This window comes from Ambystoma mexicanum, chromosome 5p, assembly GCF_040938575.1.
Source record: "Ambystoma mexicanum isolate Mex_15411 chromosome 5p, UKY_AmexF1_1, whole genome shotgun sequence".
NCBI lineage: Eukaryota > Metazoa > Chordata > Amphibia > Caudata > Ambystomatidae > Ambystoma > Ambystoma mexicanum.
Genome location: NC_090930.1, coordinates 861,661,412 through 861,680,330, shown reverse-complemented (window position 1 = coordinate 861,680,330; position 18,919 = coordinate 861,661,412). Strand labels below are relative to the sequence as shown.

At 44.0% G+C, this 18,919-nt stretch overlaps 1 protein-coding gene across 3 annotated transcripts in view; it reads right to left on the bottom strand.

Annotated features, from left to right (window-relative positions):
* Positions 1 to 18,919, bottom strand: part of SUGCT (succinyl-CoA:glutarate-CoA transferase) — a 2,028,246-nt gene that overhangs the window by 1,562,862 nt on the left and 446,465 nt on the right. For all 3 annotated transcript variants that reach the window (XM_069613297.1, XM_069613296.1, XM_069613298.1), the window contains exon 6: positions 17,596 to 17,716. In XM_069613297.1, the coding sequence (XP_069469398.1) occupies positions 17,596 to 17,716 (121 nt within the window). The remainder of the gene's footprint in view (positions 1 to 17,595; positions 17,717 to 18,919) is intronic.

Here is an 18,919-nt window from a genome sequence, read left to right as displayed (position 1 = left end):
GATACCTGAGAATCTTCCAGCAAGAGGAAGCCATACGGATGCATTCAAGGATGTAGTTATAGCAAACTACATGAAGACCTTAGGAATCAAGAGAAGCATACAAGGGGATGACAGTGAACTAAACGACTACTTGGACAGCACAGCACATTTGGGAAACAACATCTGGTACCAACATATGAAAGAAGTTGGAAGACGGAGTACAGAGGGGGAATGCTTTGTTTGTGCACTCCTACCTTACAGCATGGGGAAGTCAAAGATCTTTGTAGCTGTAGAAATTGATGTCCAGACAGTACACTGTCTATCACACGTAGCAATGTGCAAGACCACAGGCCAGTTAATGGGAAGTGATGCCTCACTGAAATGGGCAACTGAAGCCACTGATCCAAACGAAGATGATTATGTGCAGGACATAAAGACAAGAAACAATGGAAAAACAAAACACATTGTGATCAGATACGAGAAGCCTGGAGTTAAAGGAGCAGAAATCAGAAGAGAAGCAAATCACAAACCAAGGGAAGACGCCAGAAGAGGCTCAAAAATGGAAGAACAGAGGCCAAATGCAAATTTGGGGAACAGTGCTTTCACCAGATGGATGGAAGAAAGGAGTGCTGATCTGTAGAGCATGGATGGTCTTCGATCACTACAAGCCCACCATTAACATAGTGCAAAATGAATGCAAGCCATTGTGGCCGAAGCTTGCATAACTGCTAACATGGGTCGAGGACAGAGGAGGACCCTTGCAGATAGTGCCATTGGAAAGTCCAAAATTCTGCTTCAGGAATAATGGCACCAGGAAGATGGGGGAGAATCAAAACTGTGGACGAGTCTTTGATGCTTCAGGAATGCTACATGGAACAGCAGTGATCATGGCTCATTATTGGGCATGTGGATCCAAAGCATATATCAGGCTGCTGAGAAACTGGGGAGGTATATGCACAATATTGAATGTCCACGTTCCAGCGTTGGTGATTCCGAAAAGTGACCTGAATATTGACAGTTTCCCGAAAGCAGATGCTCACCTGAGGAAGAAGAGGTCTGGGGAATTGATGAATCAAATGAAGCGAGAGAATTACTTTTCTGCCAAATCCATAGAAGCTTTTGATGCAATCCTGTATGAACACAGACTGTTCCGCCTAACCTCATCAGTGTTCACGACAATCTACATGCCAAGAGATCAGGTTGGAGCAAATACTAAATGGTTGCAGATAACCAGATGGGAATTACTGCAGACCACCAACACAACCATAAAAGGATTCAATGCAATCAAAGAAGAGTTAAGGGTGATTCAATTTATGACTCTACAGAACAGATATGTCCTTGACATGATCACAGCTATGGATGGAGGTGTTTGTGCAAAAATCGGAGAATCATGTTGCACATTTATACCTTCTCATGATGAAGAAAATGGAACTCTAACAGAAGCCATAGGTATGCTGATGAAACTACAGAATCAAATGATACACAAAGTTGATGAAGTTGATGACGATAGTTGGTTTGGATCTCTATTTTCATGGGTTCCACAATGGATGGCAGACACATTCAAATTCCTAGGATTCCTGCTAGTGATGATATGGCTCCGATTCTGTGTTATCAAGATAATAATCTTTCAGTGTCAGAAAACTGCGAAAAAAGCCATAAAGATGAAGATCATGATTGAAGTCGAACCAGGGCAGAAGCCCAAAGACCTGACTGATGAAGAAATAAGAGACTTTGTGAAAGCCAGCATTTATGCACCAGAAGGAACACATTTTTTATATCCCAGGAAGCATAGAAATTATGTGGGAAGATGGATTTATTGCAGCCCAAATGGGCAATGTCAACTAATGACGTGGAACAAAGATGAACATGTAAGAACAGCACAAAGTTTAAAATGAGTTATGGAAATATTGACCCCAAGGAGACATTTCTTCAGACTATCATGTATAGAACCAGAAGATGAAGAAGAAATGGACCCAGGCAATGAAGTGAAAGTGAATGTAGAGGATCCAAAGACGAGGGATACAAAGGAAGAGATGAAAGTGGTTGATGAATCGCCCAGAGGCGGGAGTGTAGAGGAGGTCCCAAGCACGACCTGCACTCCATCCGTCCATTTTGAATTACCGGAACGTTCACGCCAAAATATGTGATGTATGATGAGCAAATGAACCAGCAGAGAGCCGCAGTGGGGCTCTGTACAGACCTATCAGAAGAACTGCACCTATTGAAGTACTGACACCAAAGAAAACATTGACAGTAAGGTATCCATTGAGAAAACCATATCAACAAATGAAACGAAATGAAGATCGTCTGAGTACAGTCCCTGAAGAAGACAAAAAGGTCTTAATGGAAGACGAATGGTGATGTCACAAGAACCCGGACTGACTCACATATAGAAGATAGGACGACCTGAGAATGGCGTAAAGAGACGAAACACCATGGAGAAGGGACATTGTGAACCTAAAGTGAAAGGACAATGTCAAATGTAAGAAGCTTATGCCATGAGCATGACGAAGATATTCGACCAGTTTATGCATGTACATATGCTTGGAACTGCAAGAAAGATAATAAAACCTTGTGGCTTGCTATGCTTAGTAGTGAGATAGACTGCGGCAAGCGCCACCTATACATATCTAGCTCAAAAGAAGCACGTTATATGAGTATACTTGCACTATGCACAAGAAGCAGAATCAACCAAAGGTTACTAAAGACCACACGAGGAGAGATTCATATTTAACAATTCAAGAATAAAATGCAGAAACGAAATTCAGCAGAGACAAATCGTGCCAAAAAGCCAAGGTCATATCAGCTAAAATAGACAAAAAATGGCTATAATGAATGAAGCAAGAAACAGAATATCCTGCTCAGATCAAATACACATATTACATGGAAAAGAAGGTGATTTCACAGTGTCCGAATCACGTGACCAGCCGAGCGAGAAGAAGTGAGACTTTCACACCTACACATGGCGGAGTGCAATGCCAAGATATCAGAACTTTTCCAGACTGAGATGCAGTCTCGTGGGGAACCACAGTGAAATAATTGACACATGACCACTAAAGTGATGATTGATTGTAACAATAATTGGAGGAAGGCCGGGGGACCTGGTGGGCACCCTGCACCTGGCTGACCATTCTGCATGCTGCTATGCAAAGTGGAAAAGTATGAGTGGGGTTGGTGCCAACCCAATCATAATGGACCAAGTAATCTAGGGTCCTGTAGTTAGCAGAACAAATGGGACGCTGTACTTTTAGTGACAGCTACAGTAGCCATTTTTGAAGGAAAGGCTTAGATGCCCCACCTGACAGTGTTTACCCAATCTCCTTACTCTGTTACCATATACAGATATAGTACCTATATTAAAGTTACCTTCCTAGAACCAATAGAATTGCATGCCAACTTTTAAGTGTTACAAGTCAGTGATGACCAATTTTTAGTATAAATTATGTGTTTCTTATGAAGTTTGTTGGAGTTGTGAAGCAAGCAGGAAGATCACGCATCCCCTGATATTCATGAAACTCCGCATTTTTTGTACTTGTCATTAAACCGCCAAACCGTTGAGTTGTCATTATTGATTTGATGCTTGAGTATTAATCTGCATCCCCATTCATCTAACGGGTGCTGCTATTCCATCTTAAAGTGCCATTGGGCAACCCCCAGTTCTATGGGCTGGCGGGGGTCCTGTGCACACGTATTTTAGAGTTCATTCACGTTGTTGCTTTATAACAAAACCTTTCACCTTTCGCTGAGACTTTTCACCGGAACACTTTGCTATTCTGTATCACTGTCTTCACAGTTATCAGTAATTTAATGTTCACCACAGGTCTGGTTTCATCCGTGTCTTATCCACATGCATGCAGCCTTCCATTGTGAGATATACTGTTGCAACTTCAATCTTTCTTAAAACACACCTCGACCTTTCATGTCGCTCCCCAACTCACCAGCTGTGTTCAACATTTTCTTGTATTTGCGGTTTTAATTCACAAGTCAAGGTTAATACCAAAGGCTTGGCCTCGCCTTCCCAAATCTGTTGTTCACCCGGGAGGGTCGCAAGTGCCTTTGAAACACAATGCAGTCTTCTTGTCTGGAATTTGGCCTTCTCTGTGCATCTTTCATGGCTCTTCGGAGGCAACAACCTCCTGCAGGGATCTTCTGGGTTTCTCTACCCTTTTCTCTCATCCCTCTGCTCCAGTAGGTTTTCCTTTGCCCCAGAAGTTCTGCTCCTTCTCGTGTTCCACCTTGCTCAGAGTATGTCTCTACGTGCCACCTTTTATCCGTGTGGGGAGAGCTAATGGGCGTCAGATGTATGTGGTTAAAGTCAAGTGTATGACTTTGCCTGACCCGATTAGCGGGACATGTCCAATGAGATATGTAAGGGTTAACCTCTCTACTCTCAGCTCCCCTCTTCCTTGGCCCAGTGTTTGTGCAGAAGGGGGGGTTGGAACATTGGAGAATCCTATAAAATAGGATCCATCATGGGTATGGGAAAGGCAGATATCACATCTCAACATTGGTTGTCTCACCCTCACTCCCCGAAGACTCCTCACCCAGGTGATCCCCCCCGCACTCGTCCACCCCCAGGGTCTGGATCCAAAGGCAATGGCTGTGCCCTGGCCACCTGAGACAGAAATTCCCGGAGAATAGTAGGTCAGACACCCTTTGATTTCTCACATGAGGACATGCTGGTAACAATGGACATTCAGTCAGTGTATACCAGCATCCCTCAGGAGGAGGCCCTTGAATGTGTCAGACATTTCTTGACATCTGAAATTCGAGATAACAGTGTTCACATACATTTTATTGTTGAACTAACTAGCACAGCCCTACAAAACAACCTTTTCCAGTTCGATGAACAGTTTTATCTTCAAATAAAGGGGATAGCTATGGACGTAGCCTTCGCCCCCAGCCAAGCTGCGCTATTTATGGCACTTTTTGAAGAAAGTCACATCTTCACTGAGAACAACCCTTTTGCGCATCATGTAACTGCCTGGAAAAGATATATAGATGATATGCTGTTGATGTGGCATGTGAATCGACCAGCCTTATGGCCTTTCATACTTGGCTCATTAATCTTGATCCACATAAACAGTTTACCCTTGAAGGGCACGGAGTTAGTTTCTTGGACCTTCATATACAGATCATTTTCAACACCATGACCTGTAACCTCTTTTGAAAAACCACAGAAGGGAATATCGCCCCCCATTACACTAGCTTTCATCCCAGGAGTCTCAGAGATAATCTCCCCTTCGGCAGTACCTGAGGATCAGAAGAAACTGTACTAACCTGAAGGATTTTAAACATTGTGCAGAAATCCTAGACGATAAACTCACGAGCAGAGACTATCCAAGAAAACTGCTAAGTCACAAAAAAGAGAGCAAAATATTCTCCCATGGAACGCCTCCTGGAAAAACAAAATCATTAAAAAAAGAAAGACAGAATGTATCGTATGCCCCCATCACCTGTGCTATGTAGGCCAAACTTCGAGATGTCTTAACACCGTGTGTCAGAACCCAGGTCAAGAATCAGATGTAGGGTATTGACAGCCCCTATGGTACAACACTTCCTTCTTCTAAAACACACACCAGATGGCATCATATGGTGGGTGCTTGAAATTGTAAAATCTTCCATTAATGCTACAGACCAGCTACTTCAAATGCAATCAAGATGGATATACAGAGTGAGAACACGCATTAATGGACTCATTGAACAATTTACCTTCTAAACCGTCTCTTTATTTAGCTTATAATCTGTTGCCATTCCTTGAAAAATCATCATCGAAAAAAACTAATTTAGGCATGGCCAGACAAAATATGATTTTCTATCTAAAAAATCCAAAGAATGTTATTGTATTTTTCTGTTTGCCATTGGTTTTGACCTAGCCAACTTTGTAAAAAAACACTTGTGTTACTATAACTATTTCCTGGATGGTGTTTATAGATATAACTTATTTTATATCCTGACTGTATGATAACTCTGCACACCTGTAGTCAACCAATGTATTATTAAACATTTGTCAAAAAATGAATACGGTTTTAAGGATCCTACATAAGAGATCTAATTTGTAATGCAATTGATCAATAACATTTTTATTAATTATCTCCAGGACGGTGTCTATAAATATAATTTTTTTTATAACATGATGTATGATAACTCTCTGCACCTGCATTTAACCATTGCATTTACAATGTATTAATAAAAATGTCTAAAAACCTAGTATGGTTTTTAGGATCCTACAGCAGAGATCGAATATGTAATGCAATTGATCAATAACATCTTTATTATGACAAAGTATTGTAATTTTTCATAAAACTGTGTGAGTACAACCTTTTGTTTCCTCTAAAAAAAATGACTCTCTCCCTCTATTCTTCTAAAAAATGACCTACATTTCCTTCCCATGTTAGTCACATGTATAATTCGCCTATATGCAGTATTTTCCTTTTTTACCACATATTCATGTAATTCTTTTATACTACTGAATCTTGCTATTTCGAGGCCTTTAGTCTTCCCTCTTTATCCATTTAAATACTTATTTAGGACAATATTACTCCTTTCTTTCCCCTCTGCAATGCAACTAGAATCTTATTACACGGTCATCCTTTGCTACTACATGCGTGGATCTAGCCAAAGGGAAATTATACCTCGCCTTTCGCTTCCGCTTGCCACAAAGAGGCTAACATTTATGCAGCCTGTCGTCTATTGCAACTAACTAGAATTACCTAGTCATCGCCAACACGTGACCCCTACGATTTCCACATAGTCATGCGATCACTCCAATCCAGAGCGCTGTTGCTACTGGATACATATAAACAAGCCCACGGATCAGTCATGGAGCTTCCCGTAACCCTATGTGATGCTGGCAATGCATCGGAGGGACAGGGCCTCTGTATCCTTGTCCTTTACTGCTTTTTATCATGTGTTCTGTCGAGTTTTCCGTGCAGGAGTTCATGTGGGACTCCTGGTGGTGCAGTTCTCTTTTGGTTTGGTGTACCGACCCATTGGATACCCTTATGGCACCCATGGCTAGGGGTACAACTGTGTGCCCCTAGTGTATGTTTTTGGGCATCTGTGTGTGGCTCACAGAGAAGGATATGGGCTGGTGGCAGCTCCATGCTGAATTTGACAGGTGCTCTGAGTATCTGCCCCTGGCTGTTAGGTGGAAGTTCCATATATGGTGTTGTTGTGAAATCTAGGCCAGACTGGCTGGAGCCTTCCCTGTGACTGTATGTTGTGGGTACACCTTGTGGGTGGGACCTGGGTGAATGGAGTGTGTGACGAATATATGCATTCTGTGTTGTGGATGTCTAGTATCTGGTGTTTGACACAATGACTGAGACAGCCCTGCCCGAAACTGGTATGAATGCAGTGTGGAGTGTTGCATGGCTGGGTACTTGTCCCAATACATATAACTAGTTGTGAGTGTCTGGAGAGAAGTGAATGGCCTGAATACCCTATGCACCTGATTGGCTGCTTACCTGCATGAATGCCCTTCTGACCGATTGGTTGCCTGAGCGTGACGCAGCAGAATGAATGGGAGATCATCTAGTATATCTGGGGGCCTCTCACTGCTAGAATTTGTGTTCAGAAGCTGAAGTTCACGATGACGATTAACTGGAGCAAACCTGAAGCTTGACCTTGAAGCCCTGCTGGAAGAGAAGAATAGCTGTTGCCCTTCTTCATCAATCTGAAAGCTGCTGTGTCTGCAGGGACAGACTCACAGAGGACATGGTAAGGCACCCTCTTCCCGAGCTACCATCATGCACCAGCTGATCTTTGCCAAAGCTCCCTGGTAGACAGACCTACGACAGGCTGCCGACCGGAGACGGGGACTGCCGCAGAATCCCGAAGAGAAACGCCCGTCGACGATAGCCATCGCCAACCAGAGCCACCGGGCTCCCGTTGTCTAAGAACTTTTGATCCCAGGACGCTCTCGCCTGCATCGTCGACCGATTTGTCCCGCCAGAGAAAGTCGAGGCCACCGACGCGCCGAGGAGCATCCGCCGGTGGGTTTCCCGCCACCTGACGACCGTAGAGACGCCGGACTACTCGACGCCCTTGCTGGGCCACAGTTCTTCACAATCTCTTTGCGGTCCTGAACTATCGTCACTGAGGTGCCCCGCACGCCTCTTCCTTGCAGGATGCCAATGCTCCATCGTCGACGAGCACCGCTAGGAACGAAGCTGCCACCTCACTATCATCGTTCAACCCTTTTTTCCTCGTGGTATCTCAACGATCCATGGCTTCTGCCTTAAAGGGAACTGCTCAAGAAGGATCGATGACCCAATGACGAACTCTGCTATTCCAGGTACATTGGGGTTGTAGAACTATTATAGAAGGAAATAAGACTCAGAGAACAATATATAGACTGGGCTTGTGATATATTTTTACTTTACAGGTTGCCCAGCTGGGGTGATCTCCACACAGGACTGTGTCTAGTGGTAGGGGCCAGTATTCTGCCAATTGTTCTAACCCACTGCTTTCCTCCTATGTCTATTGTTGGTTGCCTTTATTAAGTGATCGGTGTGACATTTGACCAGAGTATAGTTGATGCATTTTAATGAGATCTGATAATAATTGTGGTACCACTTTAGAACTGTATATATTTGCCATTGTAGATTTTCTGAGTACAAAGTGAGTTATTGTGATAGTGTACATAACCTTGAATATTAATTATATAAAGACTGCGTTTTAACTAATACAGTGTGTGGACATTCCTTTGTGGGGGTTTGGGGACTACACTGTGCTTAAGAACCAGCCTGCATCACCTCCTGAGAAGCTAGGCCTTGATTGCTCGACCATGTACCAATAATATAGAATATTGGCTGGGGTGCTCTGTGCCTCTCCACTACCATATAGAGAGCAGAAGTACAGACCCCCCCTCCAGTCTTTACACCCTACCACACGCCGCATTCGCGCCTCTTGCTGGTAACCCGATCATAAACTACTAATGGAACTTCTACACTTTGGTTCCCAGGTAGACTAGCACAACCAGGTACGTAATTATATTCCTATACTATGCCCGCCCCACAGCAACCACTGTTGCAATTTAATGATAGCCTCTCCCCCTCCTGTCTCATTTTAATCTTGCCATTTTCTGGCAAACCACAAATTAATATATTGGAATAAAAAAGGAAAAATAGATCACCTAACTGCAGTGCTGCCAATGATGGGCATACTTTCCTGTGAAAATCGCTGACTGTAAGTCTTTAGAGATATTCAAACTTTCTATGTAGTAATGCTTCTACCATTAGTGCCGTGAATTTAAGGTTGTCTTTAAACCCCTTTCTTTTTCAGCCAAAAATAACTTTCTAAAAAAGACCCTTGTATTTTTCTCTCCTTTTTTCAACTACAGAGAACCACATTATGGGCCAAATTAGATTCCACCCTACATAAGGACTGGCTTATCGGCACCAATGTACCTATAAGACGCCTACAAGACGCCTAAAGATGCTGGCATCCAAATTCACTTCGGGTATGTGCTAGAACCCTAAGGAAATTGGTGAGATATTCAGCGCCTGTCACTGTTATATGGGGAATTTTCTATTATCAGGCTACGGCCTAGTCTATGATAAATCTTCCTTTCTCTCTTCTTCAACCATTTAATTCACATCAGGTTTATTGGTCCTGAAGAAGGCGGTACTCCTAACCCCGCTGGAACGCAGTGTTGTTTCTTCGACCTTGGACTATCTCACAATTAAGTTGTGTTGTTTTTAAGAACCACTGTAGCTAGTTTTCTTGTTTGTCACTTACATCCTGAGTCTTTTCACATTTGATTGTCCCTGTATGGGCTACCACATTTTGCCTTACTTTGCAAATAACAATGTGACTGTGTGTGTTTTTTTTATAAAATAATATATATAAAAACTACTGAAGTAAAAACCTTTCGACACAATAGAAATGTTAAGAGGGTGCTCAAATAATTTGTGTGCTGTTTAAACCTGAAAAATAAGGTTTGATTTGATGCCTAAAAAATAATCTAAATAATTTGAGATCTGGTATTCTGGTAGGAAGCCCTCTTGCATTTTCCACCGCTCTTCCATCAATACTGGCATTTACATCCCTCTGATACACTTCTCCTTTTCTTCCATGCTCATCCACCTTCTCCAAGGCCATTACACATTGTCATTGTCGGTATTCTGTTCTATTTTAAATAATATCTGTCCTCCCACCCACTTGTCTGGCACAACTGCTGTTTCTTGACCCCTCCCTTTATGCTTTTCACTCTTTTCAACTCTTCTTTCGCTTCCTTTAGCTGCGTTTCTAAACTGTGCTGCTTATGTTCTATGCGCTCTGTCAATGTACCTTTTGTGCCCCTTTCCTTTTTCCTTTCCTTATCGTTACCTACCATCTCCAGGGGCACATATCGGGGGTTCCTGTAGCCTGCAGCAGCTTGCAATGGATATAATCCTGACATGGGCGAGTACAGAGGACATGATTGCGGAGGGGTGCGGGGGACTGTGGGCTTCACAAGCATTTCATTATCCCATCTACTTATACTTTCTTTTTTGACCAGCTGCTCCTACTGAAATAGTTTCCACAAATTGAGTATGCTGATTCTGCTCTGTAATTACCTTCCCTTATTTGTGGCATGTAAATATGTGTGCACAATGCAGCAGAAGCTTCGAATGGCTCCCTTCTTGAGGCCACTGCTGCACTATTTTGCCAGCTGTGTCTTTGACCCATTGCACATGGTACCTTAACCTTTTTTGTTTATACTGGGGAAGCGACTTACACAAATGACAATGGGGGTATCCGCCATTATAATAATATAAACTCAACTTACCAAATATTTTCAATCGCAGTTTCAAAACACTCCCAAAATGTCTCTCCTTTTTACACCCCCTCTCCCTCTCAATTTTGTCAATATCAACACAATCCCCTCCTAGCTCACAACAACAATATGCAATCTCAATCCATTCCGTACTTACCGCCAAATAATCATATGCTGCATTGTATTTATAATTGCTGGTGCATTCTTTTTAAGTCTCCCGGGCTCCATGTTTGCCGGTACATGAAAACTCCGCCGGCGGCCGGCGAAATATTCATAATTGCTGTCCCTTTCATTTGATGTTTTCTATGCTTCCCTGGGTTTAGGGAGTGCAGAAAACGTAAAATGAAAGTCAAGGCGGCCTCTTCTCTTCATGTTAAGCTCTGCTCTGGCAGTACTAAGCAAAAGCTCCCAGTAAGGGGCTTTTGCTTGATTATTGCCGCCAGAGCAGAGCTTAACATGAACAGTGGTGGCTCATTCATTTCAAAAATGGATGCCTCACAGTGCTCGAAATGTTTTACTTTCAGCCTCATTTGCTCAAAAACTTTACATAGGAACTTTATTTAAAAATATTTTTGTATATATTTTTTAATATGCAGCAGGGTGAATGTAACAAGGCACATGGTAACAATGCGAGGACGAGGACAGTTGTTGGTTCCAGTCATTGCTCTCATTCATTCTTTTTAGGCATGAAAAAAACCTTCACTTGGTTTGGGTCCCCCATGCACACAATGACAACCATGCTTTCATGGCTTAAGTGACTATACAACTAATATTTACTGGAGGTCCGGTGGCAGCTCTATCAATACATCTCCACCTCTGGCCAACATCTCCTTCAGGAGTCACTTGACATCAACTGATTGTTTTAGTGGCCTAGGTACTGACGTATTGATAAGTGATGGCACAAAGAGTGCTAAGCAGTAGGCGGAGACAGCTGACCCTTGTGACAAAGAAAGCACCTTTCTGCCGTCTCATTTCAGTGCAAGTAGCTTCACTTAACTTCACCAATACTAGGATGAACGTCATGCCGTTGTTAGAGGTTGACACATTTTGCTGCATGTAGTTTTGTTCTGGCAGTCGTTCTAGGCATAGTGTGAACGTGGTAAATCTGGAATGTAGCCTGCTTTTACCAAGGAGTCATGGCACACATTACATTTTCAGAAGTAAGCAGTTTTCATAAGTGACCCTTTTGCAAACACCGTTAATGCTGCTCTCTTTCGATCAGCATGTAATATAACTCACAGGGTTGAGAGCTTGCTGATCTGCAGGTCACAAGTTCGAATCCCAGTAAGGCCAACTATCAGCCTTTCATCCTTCCAAGGTCGATATAGGAGTACCAATTTCGGTTGGGTGATATTGTATGTAAAATATGTGCTCTGTAAAGCACTTTGGATAAAGGCGCTATATAAATAACACATTATTATCATCACAAATCTGATCATGTCTTGTTTTGTGAATTTCTAGAAAAAAATGCACTTGTGCAGTGTACACTGGATACACAGTGAAAATGTGACAAAGTGCCATTTATTTAAAATGATAACCCCATATCCTTAGTTTGCTGTGCTGGACACACTGGGTAGCTTGTCATGCAATGAATTCACCTAGACAGAGTTGAAAGCTTAATGAACCATGCAACAGGAAGGTCAGATAACGCCTGTGGCAAATTGCACCAATAACAAAACCATTTGTGAAAACTTAGGCTACGTGGAAGTAGCCTTTAGTCTTGAAAGGAGCGTCATGCCTTCCTTGTCACCGCAAGCCTCTGCTCCATTACCTTCCTTGCTGGGGCCTGGGCGCTCACACGGACCGCGGGTCCCTTCCGCTCGGTCCTCGGCAGCACGCCGCTCCTGGTGGCGTCCTTGGCGCCTCTGCCCCCGCCTGTCCTGGGGTTTGCCCTGGCGCTTGCGGACGCACAGGGGTGCACTCAGACTACACGGGCACCCGAAGAACATGATGCTCCACAACAAGGGGTCACGTGGACCGACTAGCGGTCTCGTGACCCAGAAGCAATGTAGGAATCGGTCACGTGACCAGGTGGGCAGTCACATGACCCGGTAAGATGCTGGAAAAAGAGCGTCGGTCCGCTTCCTCAGTGCTTCTCAGCTGTTTTCATCGGCTAGTAGCTATCATTGAGCCCCTCTTGCTGGATTTCACATATTCTTTGGCCTTGCTTTGGTTACCTGGATTGCCTTTTGGACTTGCACACTGAACCTTGTACCCTGGAGCTGTTTTGACCCTTGGACTGCCTTACCGGACTGCTGCCTGGATTTACCTTTGGATTTGTTTACCCTTTGGACTAACTAGTTGTGATTTCCCACAACTCCTGGAACACTTCTGGTACTGCCCTACTCACTGCTTCCCCAGACTCAAGTACTCCGCCCTATCTCAGCAACTTTGACTGACAGTATCCTGCTCTCCATTCATTCAGGTGGGAACAGTTAGGTTCCACGCTAGCACCGGTTATCCTTGGGTTAGGTGTTTATTACTCTCCTGTTCGCCATTATTCATTGTGGAAACCTTATACTTGCATTCTAACCCTGCCTTTCTTTTCAGCCACCCGGGACCCGGGGCCTCCTGTTCCTGCCCATCTCCTGCGGCCCCAATAACCGGTCAGCGAGTAGTATAGCTCTTCTCTGACTGGTGCTTGGGGACGGAGGCATTATAATCCACGTGGAACTCAGATCATAACAGACTGAGAAGCCACCGCCCACAGGATTATGGATGCCTCCGCCGGGGACCCGGTGGCTGCCATTGTCCAAGCAATCACTGTCCTAAGAGCTGATTTGATGGCAGCTACTGCAGCCATCCATCAGCGATTAGACAATACAAAGCGAAAAAGACATGCCCTACCTCCTGATGAGGAATTTGGGGACGCCCCTTCCCAGCCAGAACGCCCCGCACCACCAACCGCTCCAACCCCGCTCTATGTACCTACACCCTTCCCATTAGCCGCCCCCGAGAAATTCCATGGTGACCCCTGGAGGTTTTGCACCTTCCTAAATCAAAGTAAGTTACACTTTTTGTGCCGCTCACAAGCCTTCCCCAATTCCACCACCAAAGCTGCTTTCACTTTGTCCCATCTAACGGGCATAGCCGCCACTTGGGCCAACCCATTGTTGGAAAACGATAGCCCTGTGTTGTATGACTTTGACAGGCTAGTAGCAGAAATGACTAGGGTGTTTGACACACGCCACAAGGCACAGACCCGTGACCTGGAACTCCTTGATTTAATACAAGGAAAAACCACCCTAATCAAATACATAACACGATTTAATCAATTATCAGTCGAGACGGCCTGGTCAGAAGAAAAGAAAGCGGTTGTTTTCTATAAAGGACTAAGCGATCACATGAAAGATGCCCTTGCTGCAGTTCCCTCACTCCCTAGACAATACCTTGAATTAGTGGATTTAGCATTACAAGTAGATGCCAGACACTCTGAAAGAAAGACGTAATCCAAAAGACTCAATCCCTTATTTTCCTCACATCCTACTGTGTCCGAACCACCCAGTGAGCCCATGCAAATCGGGGGTGTCCGCAGTCCCATATCCCCTACCGAGAGAGAAAGACGCAGACAAGCCAACGCCTGCTTCTACTGCGGCCTGAATGGCCATTTTGTTAAATAGTGTCCCAGACGGCCCAAACAACGATCCACAGGTTTTCTGAAGGCTCGTCCCTAGAGCAGGGGGCACGGACGAGCCTGCCAATGCAGCACACTATGCCCCCTCCCTTGTCACAAGAATTGCAACCTTTGTCTCTCTCGGCTGTTCTGATTTCAGCTGGTAACATCAAACATCAGGTGCGACTGGTCATCGATTCTGGAGCCACGGGTAACTATGTTGATACGAGGTCAGTGCTATTCTTGGATCTCGTGTCATTCGGGGTTGTCTTCAGTATCTGATAGATTGGTTGGGGTATGGTCCGGAGGAAAGGTCCTGGGAGCCCGCCAGTCAGGTTCATGCCCCTTTGCTAGTTGCTCTTTTACACAGGGATAATCCTCTCAGCCCACGAGGACATGTTGCCTTGGGGGGGGGGGGCTCTGTCATGCCTTCCTTCTCACTGCACGCCTCTGCCCCCTTACCTTCCTTGTTGGGGCCTCAGCGCTCGCACGGACCGCGGGTCCCTTTTGCTCGATCCTTGGCGGCACGCCGCTCCTTGTGGCGTCCTTGGCGCCTCTGCCCCCGCCTGTCCTGGGTTTGCCCTGGTACTTGCGGACATGCAGGGGTGCCCTCCGACTACACGGGCACCGCAAGAACCTGACACTCCACAACAAGGGGTCACGTGAACCGACTAGCGTCACGTGACCCGGAAGCAATGTAGGAATCAGTCACGTGACCAGGTGGGCAGTCACGTGACCCGGTAAGACGCTTGAAAAAGAGTGCTGGTCTGCTTCCTCAGTGCTTCTCAGCTGTTTTCATCAGCTAGTAGCTATAATTGAGCCCCTCTTGCTGGATTTCACAGATTCTTTGGCCTTGCTTTGGTTACCTGGATTGCCTTTCGGACTTGCCCACTAAACCTTGTACCCTGGAGCTGTTTTGACCCTTGGACTGCCTTACCGGACTGCTGCCTGGATTTACCTTTGTATTTGTTTACCCTTGGGACTAACTAGTTGTGAATTTCCCACAACTCCTGGAACACTTCTGGTACTGCCCTACTCACTGCTTCCCCAGACTCAAGATCTCCACCCTATCTCAGCAACTTCAGGTGGGAACAGTTAGGTTCCACGCTACCACCGGTTATCCTTGGGGTAGGTGTTTATTACTCTCCTGTTATTCATTGTGGTAACCTTATACTTGCATTCTAACCCTGCCTTTCTTTTCAGCCACCCGGGACCCGGTGCCTCCTGTTCCTGCCCATCTCCTGCGGCCCCAATAACCGGTCAGCGAGTAGTATAGCTCTTCTCTGACTGGTGCTTGGGGACGGAGGCATTATAATCCACGTGGAACTCAGATCATAACAGACTGAGAAGCCACCGCCCACAGGATTATGGATGCCTCCGCCGGGGACCCGGTGGCTGCCATTGTCCAAGCAATTACTGTCCTAAGAGCTGATTTGATGGCAGCTACTGCAGCATTATAATCCACGTGGACCTCAGATCATAACAAGGAGACCTTATTAAGCACTGGATAACAAATTAACATTGATCTTTGATTAGCAATTATCATAAAAGTTCCTTTGGAAATCGTGTATTTTCACCCTTGGCTGATGATGATGCCCTTGACTGGTAATGCCATATCTCAAAGTGTCTCCTATCCGGAACAGGAAGCCAATACGAACACAGTAAAATGGGCCTTATATTTCCCAAAAGACTGCAGACCGAATAATGGCTGCAAGTGTTGCATGACAGTCATGAATAAATCAAAGTGTCCAAATCTTGAAAAAGTGGTACCTAAAACGAAATCTACATAAACCACAGACTATTGGGGTGAGGGGATTATATGGCTGAGGAAGTCAAAGGAAAGGATATCACTCAGTACTAAGAAGGCTAAATAAAATAATTTGAACATCATTCTCAGACAACCAATGACATTGCAGGAAACGTAAAGCCTGAAAAGGTTCTGCAACCTTTGGCTCTACCAATTGTTTTTACTAAATCCCCCCATAATCCCTTTTGCATTGGATATACTGGCTAGGATTGATGGATGTTGTAGTCCAAAACCTTTGACCTTTCATTGTTTCTTTCTGTTTGTCTTGCTTGCTTACGCATCGACATTACTTTTCACTCACTAGGCACACTTGAGTGGAGAGTCATTGCACTGTGGAGAATGATGATCAGAAGCAGGAGGCAGGAGTTGTTGGCTTAGAATGTTGTTGGTGAAATGCCCCGAAAATTAGCAAGCCAAGTTCTCGAGAAGATTCAGGATAGCCAATTGCTGCATATTGACATTTTACTTTCACAATCATAAATGTGAATGACCAGCTGTGGAAACGTATTCCAGAAAACGTATAACCTGTGGCACGGTCCAACTCAGTTAAACATTCTGTAGTTACCTTTCTGCTCTAAATATTTCTTTTCACCTTAATGTACATGAGGAACATTGTGTGGCAGCAAACAGCTTTGCTTTTCAGATATATAATATATAATAGTATCTTTCTTCATTGTGGGTAATGTTTATAATGTAGCGTGTACTTAATTCCATAATTATGGAAATGTGGATCATCAATAGAAGAAAAGGGAATACAATTTTAAAAATTTAAAATGAATTAACTAGTGTGCATACGTTACTATATTGGAATTCGTACAACCTTAAGGAATTTCATAAATTGATATCTACGTTATAAAGCATAAGTGGTCATGACATCATGATTGGTAGGTGAAATAAGACATTTGCAAAAAGCGTTGAGAGCTATCAAGGAAGCACTGAGATAGTTTGACCTAGAAACAAATCGTGCAGTGCTTATTCGCTAATGTTATGCAGGATGCCATCGGTGGGCAGATTACAACAGAACTTGGGGATGTAGGTCTTCATGCACAATCATATTCAGCAGTACTTGCAAACTGTCCAGTTGTACAAGCCGTGCAGTTTATTCATATTCGAAAGAGTCCCTGTAATCAATACAAAAAGCAATGCCAGAAAGCCAAGGAGCAATAGCTGAAGGGACCTTTGTGGCACTTGCCATTCCACTTGCATAAAACGGCAGAATTATACAATTTATGCTGGCCCATTTTACATAGTTTTGTGATGCTCCAGTCTAATGAGCACTAGATGCTTGACTGACTGTGCTTTGAAGCATTGCAATCTGCAATTTTCAAAAGGAGCCATGGTCAATGAACTAATCATGGACTCACTAATCTCTATAACCCATGCTAAGTAGACACTTTTTTCTTTGCAAGTTAGACAACTTGGTTACAATACCTGTTATTGAACAATATACAATGTGAGGAGCCACCCTGCTAATGGCTTCGTATCCAAGGCCCATTTCAGCCAGCTTCCCAGGAATGTAGTTTTCAACAAAAACGTCACAGACCGTTGCAAGCTGAAAGACATCAAAAAGTAAAAATTCTTTATAACATTTACTCTCAAGCACATTTTAGATGGTATCTGGAAAAACTGTGTTACTGCAGATTTATTCGAATACCATTTCCCCTAATGTGATTTCACCGAATCCATTTAACTGAAAATGGTAGGGGAAATGGTATATGTGTAAGGTATATTAGGTGGGGTCTGAGGTAAGGGTATAAGTTAGGGTGGGGAAGAGTTAGGAGGGCTGAAGGAGTCTCCACCGGCATTAAATAAATAATTAAAAAGAAGACATGGTTTTTCGGGGAAATGGGTTCGCTGAAATCTCCAGTAGGAGAAATATATTCAGAAAAAATCACATAAATCCGAAAAGCTCTGCAGCATTAGGTACAATTACTTGAGGAAAAGAAACATTTGCGTGAATCACTGTTTTGTAAGGTGATCTTGTATAGCAGTCTTCTTAAATAGTTAGTGGCCTTGATGCTAAGAAGTAATTTGTTATTTTGTTAAAACTCTTTTGTATTAGTGGTTCGGAAACACAAACACAGTACCAGCAGCATCGTACGAATTAAAATCAACATTAATACGGAAATAGAGAGGTAGCAGTACATATAACCTGAATCAACCAGGGGAATCGAGTCTAAACACCACTGTCATCATCAGGGATCATATCACAAAGAAACATTCTGAGGGGACCCCAAATGTCCTTGTCCTCACAGAAGGGCATGTGTGGACAAACTGTTCTTCAGCCTTATTCACATAGACCAGCTCCCGAAGGTACTGTTTCATAGTGGCTGGTGCCGGGTTTTTCCATTGTTGCAGAATACATTTTTTGGCCACTGCACATGTGACATTAAATAGTCTTCTGATCTTTTCGGAGCACTTTCCTATATCCCCAAATAAGTATTTCTGTGGAAGCAACACCGGGGGGATTTGTGTGATTTCATCAAGTACATCTGCCACCTCCCTCCAGAACCCAGTCACCACCGGGCAGCTCCAATACACGTGGAACGAGCCCGCATAATCTGTTTTGCATTTGGGGCATTGACACGGGGCATCAGAAGCGAACTTGGCTATTTTGGCAGGGGTGTAGTGCAACCTGTTAAGGATTTTAAACTGGATCACTCGTAGTCCGGCGTTTAAGGAAACCTTCTTGGTGAGAGAGCAGTACCTGTCCCAAGTTTTATCATCTGGAGATCTCTTTCCCATTTATCTCTGC